Here is a 15,324-nt window from a genome sequence, read left to right as displayed (position 1 = left end):
TACTGTACTTGAGGATCCTTTTAAAGCTCTTAAATTATTACTAAAATAGCCTTATTCACTGTATACCAACTCTACTTACATTACAACTGATGCTCTCAATCACATTAATAGAGATCATTAATCAATTAATTAAGAAAGTAATTAACACTTGACGAGTTCAGCACAGCTGTTAACTGAAAGCTGATCGTTCCAGGTGACTCTACCTCATAAAGCTGACTGAAAAAATGCAGCCAAGATGTGCAAAACTGTCATCTGGGCAAAAGGTGCATACTTTAAAGAATCTACAATATTAAACATTAAACAGTCTGGTTTAACAACTTTTTTGTTTACTTAATAATTCCATATGCTTTTTTCATAGTCTCTATTGCTTTATTCTACAATGCAGAAAAAAATTAACACTTAATATAAGGTGTGTTCCAAATTTTAGCTGGTACTGTACATCTAAATCCAGTCCTGTCTTATGTGCACACGTAAATATTAATATAACATCTAGTGCATACAGGGGTTGGACAATGAAACTGAAACACCTGATTTTAGGCCACAATAATTTATTGTGGCGACGGACAGTTCTGGTGGAAACAGGAGAGTTGAGGTGCACATTGAATTCTGCCGTGATTTGATCAGCCGTGGTTCTACGTTTTTTGGATACAATCCCGGTTAGCACCCGAACATCCCTCAGACAGCTTCCTCTCGCGTCCACAGTTAATCCTGTTGGATGTAGTTCTGTGGTTCATCCTTCTTGGTGGTATGCTGACATTACCCTGGATACCGTGGCTCTTGATGCATTACAAAGACTTGCTGTCTTGGTCACAGATGCGCCAGCAAGACGTGCACCAACAATTTGTCCTCTTTTGAATGTTGTGTGCATTGCAATATTTTGAGCAAAAACGTGCTTCTTACCCTGCTAATTGAAACTTCACACTCTGGTTCTGCTCTTACTGGTGCAATAATGTGCAATTAATGAAGATTGGCCACCAGGCTGCTCCAATTTAGACATTGTCCAACCCCTGTATGTTCATAGTAATATAATACACCATGTACATTGCAAAGTGAATATTTAAGTGCATATATATTCTGTTAGATTTTATGCATGTACAGTATATATTAAGTTTTTCACTCACCTGTGCTCCTGTTCTTATGTGATGTAAAAAATAAACCTGATTAGATTTGATTTGTAGATTCCAAAGATCATAAAAACACAATAAAAAAGTGAGAACTGATTCACTCACAGTCTTCCCCAGAATATCCCGTCACCACTCGTGGCTCCGGTGCCCAGCCCTGCTCATTGTGGGCCTGGATTTTCACCTCATAAGGAACGAATGTCGGGGTGTTTTTCACAACAAACGAGTGTCTCTGCACAATCTGCTCTGTCCAGGTCTCCTCAACCCCCAGCTGCCTGTAGCTCAGCTTATACTCCAGACCTGGTCCATTGTGTTCTACTGGCAGCAGAGGCTAAGACAACAAAGACAGTGAACAGAGAACATTTTACTAACAGAGTTTACTAACAGAGAATTGTTGCACTTGTTTGTTTTTCTGGAGACACTTAATAACTCCAGAAGTAGCTGTAATAAAAAGGTCAGTGCTCATAACTACAGCCTATAATGAAACACTTCAGATGATTTATTCCTTAATCATCTCTCATCTATTGTGGATTTATTTCAGGTTAGGAGATTCTCCTCAAAAGACGACAGGTCTGAAATTGTATTTAAATTACAGGTTAGAAGTACACAGAGAAACACAGCTTCCCCTCTATTCCCTGAAGAAATATTTTGTCAGAATGTAAGCGGGTTCAACGTGATACGCACTTACCAAGCACTTCATTAGGAAGACCTGTCCATCTACTCATTCACGCAATTTTAATTCACTCTAATCAGTCGATTGTTTGAAAGCAGTGCAAATCATAACGTGTTTTAATCAAATTAACAATCGGAATAACAATCGTGGTAAAAATGTGGCATGATTGCTGATTTTTGTATAACGTACAGCATCTGAATCCAACAGAACACCTTTAGGATTCGGCAGAATGATAAATTCACAGCACTGGAGGTGCTCCTGAGAAATCTGCAGAAATTGCATGATGCAATCATGTCAACATGGACCAACATTTCTTGTGGAATCGATGCCACAAAAAAACTGGGGTGGTCCTGAAAGCAGAAGCAAAGACTCTACCTAGTTCCTGTATAACAGCTCTGAAAAAAAAATGGAAGACCACTTCAGTTTTTGAATCGGTTTCTCTGATTTTGCTATTTATAGGTCTATATATTATTAAAACATAGAAGATGCAGAGCTTTCAGACCTCAAACAATGCAAAGAAAACAAGTTCATATTCATATACAACGTTTTAAGAGTCCAGAACTCAATATTTGGTGGAATAACCCTGCTTTTTATCACAGTTTTCATGCATTTTGGCATGTTCTCCTCCACCAGTCTTACACACTGCTTTTGGATAACTTTATGCCAGTCCTGGTGCAAAAATTCAAGCAGTTCAGCTTGGTTTGATGGCTTGTGATCATCCATCTTCTTCTTGATTATATTCCAGAGGTTTTCAATTTGATAAAATCAGAGAAACTCATCATTTTTGAGTGGTCTCTTGTTTTTTCCAGAGCTGTAGATAAAGTATGTGATAAAGTGCTTGGTTAAAAAAAAAAGTGTACACATTTTCCATCTGCAGAAGCCATTTAATGTGTGTCCTACAAAGAGACGGACAATAATCTGCAAAAATATCTGCAATTTCAGAGATATTTGACCTTAATTCTAGTCAAAACTATGAAGTGTTTCAATAATTATCTAATTTTAAGCATACGACACTGTAAAGCACATCATTTACTGTATTTATGTTTCTTTAATCGCAAAACCCAACTAAAATGCAGTGGAAAACAAGAAAAGTAATCCATGCTCTCCCTACAGCCGGGAAACTGAAGTCTAGGCTACCAGGATGCCACCAGGGCAAAATCTGCATATTGTATTATCTAACTGTAACACTAGAGCATTAATAATCAGCAGGTTATAAATGTAGATAACTGATGGTAATCACAGCAGCCCTGTTACAGATAATAAGCGAAAAATGCTCCTTTCCCGCTGTCTGTACTCTGTTCTTAAACTGCAGCCCACGCAGTTAAAACTACATTTCCCTTACAATACTATGACTTGATTCTCGTAATATTTCGGCAACTTTTTTTGGGCCCTAAAACGCAGACATGAACAGCGCTGGAGCCGTGTGTTTTTCCTGCCTGTGTGCGTATGAACTAAAACAAACAAACAAAATACTCAGGGAACTTTTTTGTGCACATAAAAATCGTTCACTCAAAATAAAGAAATCATTCGCTTGAATTAAAGAAATGGTCACTCAAATTTATTAAATCGTAAGCATGAATTGTTTACACAATTTAAGGAAAATGTGAGCATGAACTGCTATATTGTTCGCTCAATTTTTTTTTTCTTATTTATCCACGGCCCCTACTGGCCTCCATATAAAACAGTCTTTAAGTTCAAGTTATTTGCCTTAGAATCCAGTAAAACAAAATGCTCCACTGACTTGTAATAGAGAAAACAGTGTTTCTGTCATTGCTACATTCGGGTTCGACACACTGATAACTGCACTATGTAACTCTGATGAAGTGGGCAGAACAACAGCCACAAGAAGTAATTAAAGTTAGATAAGTCATATTTGTGTAAAATGTAAAATACATCTTACTTCCTGACTAAATAATTCCAAGTTTTACATAATACTATTACTTACACCCACCTCAGGTGACCAATTGTGATTTTGGTCTGATTAATCAATTATTAAGCAGTTTTTAGATGCTGTAGTTCATTTTACAACATTTTTAAGGCTAAAAAAATCAGAACCCCTCACAATATGAATCCACAGCCTATTATTTGGCCTTTCCACAGGCGATGGGTTGATCTACTCGGACAGGAGCAGTTTAATGTGTCTAGTGAGGCAATATACAATGAATAAAGCCATAAAGTCCAAAATCTAAACACTGTGGCTGTCTGACATGGCTCCCTGTTTACATTTTATGGCACTATTTACACTGCAAAAAATTAAATCTTAGGAAGTAAAATTATTAAATTTCAAGGCAATAAATCTTATTTTTTGTCTGATAAGAGTTTTTGTCTTACTAAGCATTGTATAAGTGTATGATTATTTTGCCTAGTGTATGAATAATGATCTTAATCAGACTCACTTAGAATTTTCACCATATTTTAGGTAGTTTAAACTTAAAATAAGCACAAAAGTCACCAGTCAAGTTATTTTATTGTTATTTTATTAAGATATTTCTTGTGTCCAAATGTAAGCCAAAAAAATGTTATATTTGCTTGATTTAGGTGCTACTACATTCATTTTGACACTTTGCGATTGCTTGTTATAATAAATCTTACTAAGAAAAATGAGCTTAACCCATTGCCTTTTTTTTTTGCTTAACATAAGCATAAACATCTCAATCTACATAGATTTTGTCTAGTTTTTGGCAATGGATTTTTTGCAGTGTAGTACATTGGCATTTGCTCTAAGCGCGTCTAAAGTGGAATTTGAAAGTGATTTTGAGGGTATTATAAACTCCTTTACAGTGAGAACAGTGTTTGTGTCATTGCTACTTTTGGGTTTTCCATGCTGATAACTGCACTACGTAACTCTAGTGAACAAAAATAACCAAAATAACTGCTTAATGTTAAATAAGTCATATTTGTGTAAAATGTAATCATTTTCCAATAATTCTCATCATTAGCATCAGTTCACATGCTTCTTTCAGTTTCAGTTGTCCAGAAATGCAAGTGTAAACTGTGTTCTTTTTATGAAACTTAGTGCAAGTTAAACTTAGCATTATGTGAGAGTTGGGAAAGTTCAATCTAAGTCTAATATATACACTCATAATGCTCTTACTTGCACAAAACAGATACACATTTACAATATTATCTAACATATCCTCTCCGAAATATATGCTTTTTATTAAATAAAAATAAATAATTGCACTAAATGATGGTTTGGACTGGTAATTAAGTTCATTTTCTGATTTTGCACATTATTATAATTGTATAGTCTGTTTACCTCCCAAGTGATGTCCATCTGCTGAGGTAAATGACCCTCAATCTTTATATTGTCAGGACTTCTATCAGGAGCTAAGAAAAAAGAAAAAAAAGAAATGATTAAATCCACAGTCTAGTAAATACAATAAATGACAAACAATACATTTGCAACAATAAATCTGTTATCTATGAACAATATTTGTCACATTGTGAGATACAGCACTGGAAAAAAAAATAAGAGACCACTTTACAACAAATTATGAGTGTCCTTAAATTTACCAAATAAAAAAAAAATCTGGAATATAATCAAGAGGAAGATGGATGATAATAAGCCATCAAACCAAACTGAACTGCTTGATTTTTTGCACCAGGAGTGCAAAAGCATAAAGTTATCCAAAAGCAGTGTGTAAGACTGGTGGAGGAAAACATGCCAAGATGCATGAAAACCAGGGTTATTTCAACAAATATTGATTGCTGAACTATTAAAATATTAATATGAACATGAACTGTCTGAAATCTTTGTATATTTTGTGTTTCTGCAAATAAATGCTTTAAATGACAATAATTGTATTTGTGAATAAACAAAAAAAAATGCTTTTATGTTTTACTCATATAGAAGTGGTCTCTAATTTTTTTACAGAGCTGTATGTTACAGATTATTATGATTTATATCGATGTAGATTTCAGCCACCTTTATTATCAGCTTGACAAAGTTTAAAAAATGTTTTTTTTAAAGGAATAATATAGTATGTACTAGATACTAAGAGAGAATCAAAGCATTCTTCCTACCAGCAGAAGGAGTTTTATATCTCTTCGAGGGTTTGCTGGGACGTCCAGTACCGATGGCGTTGACAGCGGTGACTCTGAACTGGTAGTTAATGTGGCCGTATAGCGACAGCGGCGCGGAGTTCTGGTTGCCAGATACTCGTAGAAGTGGCCTCCACTTCCCCGGCTCCCAGTGGTTCTCCTCATACTCGATGATGTATTCTGCTCATGAATAGAAAATGCTGTAGTCATTCGGTATGCGCCAGACACGCTCTATATACACTGTAGCCGGTCCCAGTGGGGAGAGAGAGGCTGGAGTGCTGTTCAGCAGTCAAATAACTGTGACTAGAAAGAGCAAGCTTGGAGGAGGATTATCATTGTAGATGTGTGCTTTGGATAAATAATTTAGTGCAGGAAGGATCCGGCGTGTTACCTGTTACAGGGCTGTTATGGTCCCTGGTGGGCATCCAGTGAAGCCTCACACTACGATCTCTGTGATCCAACAACGTCAAATTCACTGGAGCGTCAGGAACATCTAAACCACGTTACAAATTACAGATAATTAAAAAAAAAACTGCGTAATTTTTTTGTTGGACTAACCAACAGCCAATGGCTTCACAAACACTGTAAATTTGGCTCATTGGACTAAATTAGAAGTCAAAAATAGAAATTATGAGAGACTACCGGAGCACCTACCTAGAACAGTTACCCGTGCAGTTGCTGTATCTTCATCAAGAGATGTTCTGGCGATACACGTGTACAGTCCTTTATCGTTGTGGCTTACATTGAAGATTTGCAGCAGCCCCCCATTAATGTGGAATCTGTGAATGATGCAGATCTTAATTCATACTCTATCCCTTTTTTTCTCAATTATTTTCTCTCTGTTAGACAGCAAACCGACATTGTTAAATAACCTCTGTAAGAGTGTAAATTTAACACTGTCCTACATAACATATGGTCCCACTCACTATAGTGTTAAAATAACTCTACCACAACAGTTCAAATTTTAGAGTTAATTCAACAGCGTATGGATTCATACATTAACCCTATGTAACTCTCATCAGTGCTCGAATCGCGTTTGTAACATTGAACGATTCAGAATCGATTCTCATAAAAAAAAAAATAGATTTTTTTTGGGGGTGCAGCTACTGTCGCGTGGAGGTTTTTAACTGTACTGCGGCGCTCAGCTACTGTCGCGCGGAGTTAAAACGCTCCATGAGACAGTTGAAATGCTCCGCGGTACAGTTAAAAAGCTCCGCGCGACAGTAGCTGAGCTCCGCGGTACAGTTAAAAAGCTCCGCGCGACAGTAGCTGAGCTCTGCGGGACAGTTAAAAAGCTCCGCGCGACAGTAGCTGAGCTCTGCGGGACAGTTAAAAAGCTCCGCGCGACAGTAGCTGAGCTCTGCGGTACAGTTAAAAAGCTCCGCAGTACAGTTAAAAAGCTCGGCGCGACAGTAGCTGAGCTCCGCGGGACAGTTAAAAAGCTCCGCGCGACAGTAGCTGAGCTCTGCGGGACAGTTAAAAAGCTCCGCGCGACAGTAGCTGAGCTCTGCGGGACAGTTAAAAAGCTCCGCAGTACAGTTAAAAAGCTCGGCGCGACAGTAGCTGAGCTCCGCGGGACAGTTAAAAAGCTCCGCAGTACAGTTAAAAAGCTAGGTGAGTGTCGCAAGACAGCAGCAACAGGACAGGGAAAGTTTTTACAGAGAGGCGTGTAGTGTCGTGTTACGGTGTTTGTTGTGGCGCCATTAAAGTATGGAGGATGAAGAAAAAGAAATCCAACCGATTTGAAAGAATCGGAAAAAAATTTAATCGTGACCCCAAGAATCGATTCTGAATCGAATTGTGGGATTCCCAAAGATTCACAGCCCTAGAGAATTGGAATGAAAATGATTATCAAATAAAAATCTGAAAAGTATTCAGCCCCCCTATAGCAATACTTTGTAGAGCCAGCATTCACTGCAATTACAACTGTAAGTTGCGCATTTAGAGACTGACATTTCTGCTCCATTCTTGTTGAATTGCACTGGATTTTATTTAGGGGTTTTAGCTGAATACCTTTGCACGTCACACTTTTCCGATTTTTATTTGATACAATTTTTGAAAACTATGTATCATTTCCGTTCCACTTCACACTTACTGTGCTTGCAACACTTTGGCTTTGTCTATCACTTAAAATCTCAATAAAATACATACATTAGTGGTTGTAATGTGACAAAATGTGGAAAGGGGTTCAAGGGGTATGAATACTTTTGCAAGCCACTGTATCCGCCTCCTATGCATGTGAGGTCAGCCACTGTCTCTTTTGAAACTGTGGCTCACGTAGCATTACCGAGTAGCATCACAGCGCGCTCGGAGGAAAGCGCAGCGACTCGGTTCTGATACATCAGCTCACAGACGCAGCCTTGTGCTGATCGACATCACCCTTTGGAGTGATGAGGGAAAGAAGAGCTGTCTACCCACCCAGAGAGAGCAGGACCAGTCATGCTCTCTCAGGGCTCTGGCTGCTGAGGGCAAGCTGCATGACCGGGATGCAAACCAGCAATCTCAGAATAATAGTATATAGTATAGCGACTTGAACCATTCGAAGCCCTTCATTTTCAATTTTAAAGATTTGGAATTAGTGCAATTGACTGGTGTGCTATAGATCGCTAAAATAGGGCCCTGTAAACGTGAATCCTCTTATGACTGAAAAATAAAGTTTTTGCTACCCACCCTGAATCCTCAGTGAAGTTAGAGTATATATCTTCCCCTTCTTTCTGCCAAAAAACATCAAAATCTTCACTGAGTGACTGGTCAAACTCAGCCCGGCACTCCAGCCTTGCTGTAGACCCTCTTTTGACCTTCATGTCTTGAGGAGGGGCCACAATTCTGGTCGGATCTGTCAGAAAAGAACCCTTTTTTAACCGAATGTGACACATGTATCAGTCAACACACAGGGTTTCAGAGAGGGGAGTAAAGAAAAGTTGATATAGAAAGAAAATCTTTTACCTTTTATAAAAAGTTCTGCGCTGATACTTGAGCTACCCTCTGAGTTTGTAGCAAAACACACATATTTCCCCATGTCTTCTGCCTCGGCTGGGTGAATCTGAAGCGAGCCGTTTTCATGGATAGAGAATCTCTCTTTTTTCACCGATCCCTCTGGGTCTTCCCTTCTCCTACAAAACAAACACTCAACTGCTCACTGTTTCCTAAACCTGCGGCCTCGGGGAATAACCTAGTTTTAAACTTTCAGGTTACGGGATTTTGAGGTGCATTTTGGTCAGACGTGCAGTTTTAAATTTGAAAAATCCCTCAGCACTCGCCCCTCAGGACAGACCTGTGCCCCCTTGCTGCTTTCTGTCAAATCCCTGGAGTATCTATGAAGCCTCTCCACAACTGCAGAGCTTGGAGTGGTGAATAAGGTGGTAAACGCTGCTTCAAAAAAAGGACTAATGAAGGTAATCCATGAAAGCTTTCTAGTAGTAGTTGGAACTCATATATTACATAAAAGATACACTGAATAAAAACAAAAAACAGGGATAATTTGTGGCAAAGTCTTTCATAAACCACACTGACACATTTAATTTACTTGAGATGGCAATACAGATCCCAAATGGCTTGTGTTTTGTTAATCGACACAAAAGCAACAATTGTTTTTTTTTTCTAATAATAAGACGACGGAGAGTGAATAAAAGAAATAGATCATAAATAATCATCTTGAGAAGAGGTTCTTAAAAAAGAAAGCTTTACAAAGAGATTAACTATATTGTCTCTATATTGTCAGGGCTATTATTGAAGGAAACACCAAACCCATTAATTAAACTTCAATATCAGACAAACATAACCTGAGTGAATATTTTAAAAAAGCACTTTTAAAATGATTATTTCATTTATCAGGGGAAAATAAACTATCCAAATAAATTTCACTACTAACCACAACCAGAATTGACTACTGCCAGACCTGTAGAATCAAGAAATCACTTAAATAGATCCTATCTGACAACATGAAGCATTATTAAACTCAAAACCAGATGAGAAAACAAAGTCACTGATCATCTATCATTCTGGAAAAGGTTATAAAGGCATTTCTTAAGCTTTGGGGCTCAAGTGAACCACAGTGAGAGCTATTATGCACAAATGGAGAAAACATAGAACACTGGTGAACCTTCCCAGGAGTGGCCAGCTGACCAAAATATTTCCAAAAGGGCATGGACAACTCATCCAGGAGGTCACAAAAGAACCAAGAACAATATTTAAAGAACTGCAGGTCTCACTTGCATCAGTTAAGGTCAGAGTTAATAATTCAATAATAAAATAGAGATATAGACCATATCAATGGGAGAGTTCAAAACAGAGGCAAAAACCACTGCTGACAAAAATAACGGAACACATTTGCCAAAAAACATCTTGATGACTTTGAGTAAATATTCTTTGGACTGGCGTGACAAAAGTGGAACTTTTTGGAAGATGTCTGTCCTGTTACATCTGGTGTAAAACTAACACATCATCAAATCATTTCAGACAAAGAACAGCACGCTAAATGTAAAACATGGTGGTGGTAGTGTGAGGGTCTGGGGCTGATTTGCTGCTTCAGGACCTGGAAGACTTCCTGTATTAGATGCAACCAGGAATTTGGCTGTTTACCAGACAATTCTAAAGGAGAATGTCCAGCTTTCAATTCGTGTCCTCAAGCTCAGGTGTACTTGGGTTCTGCAGCAGGACAATGATCCAAAACACAACAAGTCCACCTATGAACAGCTTAAAAAAATTACAAAATACAGGTTTTGGAGTGTCCTAGTCAAAGTCTGATTGAGATGCTTTGGCATGATTTTAAACAGGCAGTTTATGCTAAAAACTCTCTAGTATGTCTGAATTATAATCATTCTGTAAAGAAGAGTGGGCTAAAATTCCTCCACAGAGATGTGAAAGACTCATTGCCAGTTAATTGTAAATCTTGATTGCAGTTGTTGCTGCCAATGGTGGCCCAACCAAGTTTTTAACACGGGTCTAGATTGGTTTGGATAGCTTTTTCCCTTTAGTAAATAAATGTATAATTTAAAAAAAAGTGTGTTTTATATTTAGACAGGTTCTCTTTGTCTGAGATTAAAGCTTGTTTGATAATCAGAAAAAAATCAGTATGACAAAAAACAAAAACAAAAGACATCTGTAGGGGCAAAACACTTTTTTGCACCATTGTACATCTGACTGATTTTGTCCACACCTTTACTTGTCTTCAACACTGCACAGTTTTTAGAGCACTGTTGTAAAGATCCTCATTTTTCATTTCAAATGCAACAAAGTGACGCAGGTAAGGTAAGTTAATGTAAGTGGAGAGGCTCACGAGTATAAAACTAAGAGCAGTTCCAGGCACTGTTCTGTAGGCACCGAAAAGTTTTGAAGTGCTAAGTTGTGCAGATCCGCACGGCTTTAATACAATTACTAATCATCTGAAAGTACAGGATTGGGAATGGAAATGGCAGTCAGGACTAAGTACACTGATGGCATAGGGAGGTCTAATGCTTATTGCAAAATTGATAATTCCAGCAATAAAATCTGAAGTGATGTGCATAAAACACTTCTTAACCCAGGCAAAATCAGTGCAATGTATTCTGTGCATTTGTAAAAGCGTTGGCGCAATTATAGACCAATCAGCCATGACATTAGTCTATAAATACACCTTGCTTCTACACTCATTGTCCACTTTTTCAGCTCCACTTACCATACCTTATGACTGCTTTAGTTTTAGAATTGCAGGGCTTCGTTCTTCTGATTCTTCTGCGTATTTTATTATTCTCCTGTCACTCTTCTTATCATTATTCAATGGCCAGAACTCAACAGGATCACCACAGATTAGCAGCTATTTTTTGGGTGGTGGAACAGTATTCTCAGCACTGCAGTAACACTGAATATTAATAGTGTGTGATGTGCTGGTATGAGTGGATTAGATACAGCAGCAGTGCTGCTGGAGTTTTTAAACACTGTGTTCACTCACTGACCTCCACTCTACAGTATTAGACACTCCTACTTAGTTTCACTGCAGTGCTGAGAATGATCCACCACTCAAATACTAATAACTGCTCTCTGGTGGTCCTCTGGGGTCCTGGCTATTGAGGAACAGGGTGAAAGGAGGATAATAAAAAAAGCATAAAGAGAAACAGATACAGAACTACAATCTATATTATCAAACTACAAAGTGCTCCTATATGATCAGTGTAGAAACAAGTATTGTTAATATTATCAGTGTTATTATTGAAGAAAACACCAAACCCATGAATTATTCACTCATTTTTCATTCATTGTTGTAAAGCTTAATTATTTATTTATTTATTTATTGCATTCACTATGTGTAGTTATAACTACAGATAGTAGTTATTTATTTACTAGTTAGTTATTTATTATCTACAGATAGAGATAATAAATATAAATATACAGATTATATTTAGATTTTATTTAATTGTCTTTGTTCATATCTTTTCTTATCTTATCTTATCTTATATCTGACTAATCGGACATCCATATTTGCTCCTCAAAGTCTCAACCTCTTGTCAGCCTTTGCTTTTACACCAAATCATGTTCTTGGGTTCATACGGTCTGCAAACAAATAAAAATTGAATGAAAGAAACTCTAATATTCCCAACATTTCCTGCATAGGGGTTATAGTTTTTCACCTCTCTGTTTATCATTATCCAAATGGTAGCCAATAATTTTTAATATTTGCAGTCTGTGTTTACTCATAAACCTCCTCAAAAATCAGACCCAATCTGATCCCCCTATATGATCAGTGCAGAAACAACATAATCAAACCAAATTAATTATTTTTATCAGGGTTAAGGAATGTTTTAGGGACATCTATTCATCTCTATATAGCTGGAATTATAACAGTTTTAAAAAACAATAGACCTTCCAAGTCTATTTGTATACTTAATTCTGAGGGTAATTTTCATTTCCAACTCCCAGTTCCTTTAGATAATTAGTAATTCTACCGTATTTTTCAGACTATAAGGCGCACCAGATTATAAGATGCAATAAGCAGCCATAGTAAGGATGCCTTCATCGAAGTGAGCAAGGGTATCACCATGTTTCCCTTCCAATGGGTAAGATGGGGAAAGTGCCTAAATAAACAAAACTGTAATTCTTAAAAAAAACATTTCTTTAAAAGTCAAACATAAGCTGAATGTTAATCTACACAGATTTCTCTCCTGAAAACTGTTAATTTGGGTGAGTAAAGTGCTTCAGTTTATTTACAATAAATTTAGATTTCCAGTATTTTGTCTAAGAGTGAGTTTTCAGGGAAGTTTCTCCAGTACTCTGGCTGGGTGCAGCAGCATTAGCATTAGCCGCTAACCAAAGTGCTGGCAGGACGTACAGAAAATGCCGCCTGATAGCACTAGACTGAGAAACCATGAGTGTTCTGGTAACCCAGAGTGCTATCAGCTAGCTAGCGGTTCGTCCCATGTGGCTTGTTTTAACACAGCAAACCTCTGAACGTCGAAAGAGCTAGCACTGCAGTTGGCGGCTAATGCTGCTGCACCTAGCCTTAGTGCTGGAGAAACTTCTCTGAAAACTCACCCTTATTACGCTGTACTTTAGCGAAGTGGCTTTACTGCTCCTTAATACCTGACTGGTAGAATTTGTATACTATATAAGACGCACTGGATTATAAGGGGCACTGCAAATGTTTGAGACAATTAAAGAATTTTAAGTGCACTTAAAACATTAAAACTTCTACTGTAATTAAGAGTCATGATGTAAGCTGTAAGTTTCCTCAGGGATGGTAAATGAATCAGACTAAAGTGAAATATTCTTTTTGACTTTCAAATCATTAGGAATTCTCTAGACAAAGACTTCTTAGGTCAATGGTGGCGGTACATCGGTTGCCAATAAGATCAAATATGAAAACTCCAGTACGAAGTTCAAATGCTGGTGCTTCATTCTTTAATGGTGCTTACAAGGGAAGAATTAGTAATCAGTTTGATATGTTTGATATGTAAATGAATGTAAAATCCCTCGTGGCTTGTTAGTCACTACAGACAAAGTCGTCCAATACTCTAAAGAAAACGAAAAAGCTTAGCAAGGCGTGGATGGATAAAAAGATGAATTGGTGAGTATTTTTCTTTTTCGTGAGCGCATCACACTGACCATTCAACCGCAGCTAACGGAGAGCTAAAGACTTTGCAGTCCATCGTGACGTTCTTCCCTCGGACAGTGGCGTACTCCTGATAATCTTTCGTCAGAATCAAAGGAGGATGATCTAGGATGAAGCAGACACCATTAGTCATTTTTTTTTGCAAGTGGATGAACATCAAACAGCAGAGGCAGCATATGGACCACTTTCAGCGAAGAAGCGGTTTGAAAGCAGGCCGTGTAAGACGCAATCAGCGCCACAATTAAGTGCTGAGAAAGCTATTAACATATAAAAGAATGCGCTGCCAGAAATGAGCCAGATGAAAAGCAACAAAACAGTGTGTAGCAAGAGCACTTATTTACACGAGCACACACACACACACACACGCACACACACACACATGCACACACGCACGCTATTACACAAACAAGCTCTTCTGCTTTCATGTCAACTGTGAGTGCTGCTAAAAACCCTATATAATTACATGTCAGCATCGACATTATACTGTAATGAAAGATTAGATGACTGGATGAAAAGGCCTGTCATGGAACTTTTAGAAAAATCTTCACACTTCTGTCATGATGCCAAAAATGAAAATGGAAAAATATTAGTAGTTATAAATGAATAAATGAATCAAAGTGATTGAATTTTAGATCAATTAGCAAAAAGCAAATTTACATTTGACATATGTGCTTGTAACTTCCAGAATTAATAATTAATTTCTTAACCCTCTTGTTATCCTTAAATATACTAACAGCCTTTATTCTTGGGGTCAGCTTGATTAAAGTTCAGCTAATAAAATTCCTGTTATGCAGCTCTGGAAAATATTAAGAGACCACTTAAATAAATAATGAATTTCTTTGATTTGACCAAATTAAAAACCTCTGGAATATAATCAAGAGGAAGATGGATGATCACAAGCCATCAAACCAAGCTGAACTGCTTGAATTTTCGCACCAGGAGTGCAGGCATTAAGTTATCCAAAAGCAGTGTGTAAGACTGGTGGAGGAGAACATGCCAAGATGCATGAAAACTGTGATTAAAAACCAGGGTTATTCCTCCAAATATTGATTTTAAAACTTTTAAAACTTTATGAAAATAATTTTCTTGCAAATAAATGCTTTAAATGACACTATTTTCATTTGGAATTTAGGAGAAACGTTGTCTGTAGTTTATAGAATAAAACAACAATGTTCATTTTACTCAAACATATACATATAAATAGCAAAATCATAGAAACTAATTCAAAAAGTAAAGTGGTCTCTTATTTTTTTTCATAGCTGTATATCCAGAGTTGCCCTTTCACACATGTAAATCCAAAAAATTGGGTTTGCTTCCCAAACATGAATTAAGCCTAGTCTTGGATTAAAATGCTATGCCAATTGTTTTTCACAATTAAATTTCTAATTAGACCGTAACTGGGT

General features: G+C 37.4%; 1 protein-coding gene across 8 annotated transcripts in view; it reads right to left on the bottom strand.

Annotated features, from left to right (window-relative positions):
- Window positions 1–15,324, bottom strand: part of chl1a (cell adhesion molecule L1-like a) — a 148,987-nt gene that overhangs the window by 42,188 nt on the left and 91,475 nt on the right. For all 8 annotated transcript variants that reach the window (XM_049462757.1, XM_049462761.1, XM_049462756.1 and 5 more), the window contains exons 12-19: window positions 13,915–14,026; window positions 8,785–8,951; window positions 8,509–8,674; window positions 6,493–6,617; window positions 6,230–6,331; window positions 5,821–6,018; window positions 5,054–5,124; window positions 1,230–1,452 (exon numbers count right to left, since the gene is read on the bottom strand). In XM_049462757.1, the coding sequence (XP_049318714.1) occupies window positions 1,230–1,452; window positions 5,054–5,124; window positions 5,821–6,018; window positions 6,230–6,331; window positions 6,493–6,617; window positions 8,509–8,674; window positions 8,785–8,951; window positions 13,915–14,026 (1,164 nt within the window). The remainder of the gene's footprint in view (window positions 1–1,229; window positions 1,453–5,053; window positions 5,125–5,820; window positions 6,019–6,229; window positions 6,332–6,492; window positions 6,618–8,508; window positions 8,675–8,784; window positions 8,952–13,914; window positions 14,027–15,324) is intronic.

The sequence above is a fragment of the Astyanax mexicanus genome, chromosome 13, assembly GCF_023375975.1.
Source record: "Astyanax mexicanus isolate ESR-SI-001 chromosome 13, AstMex3_surface, whole genome shotgun sequence".
In the NCBI taxonomy this organism is placed as follows: Eukaryota; Metazoa; Chordata; class Actinopteri; order Characiformes; family Acestrorhamphidae; genus Astyanax; species Astyanax mexicanus.
Note: the sequence above shows the minus strand (reverse complement) of the source record. Positions and strands in the feature narration are given on the sequence as shown.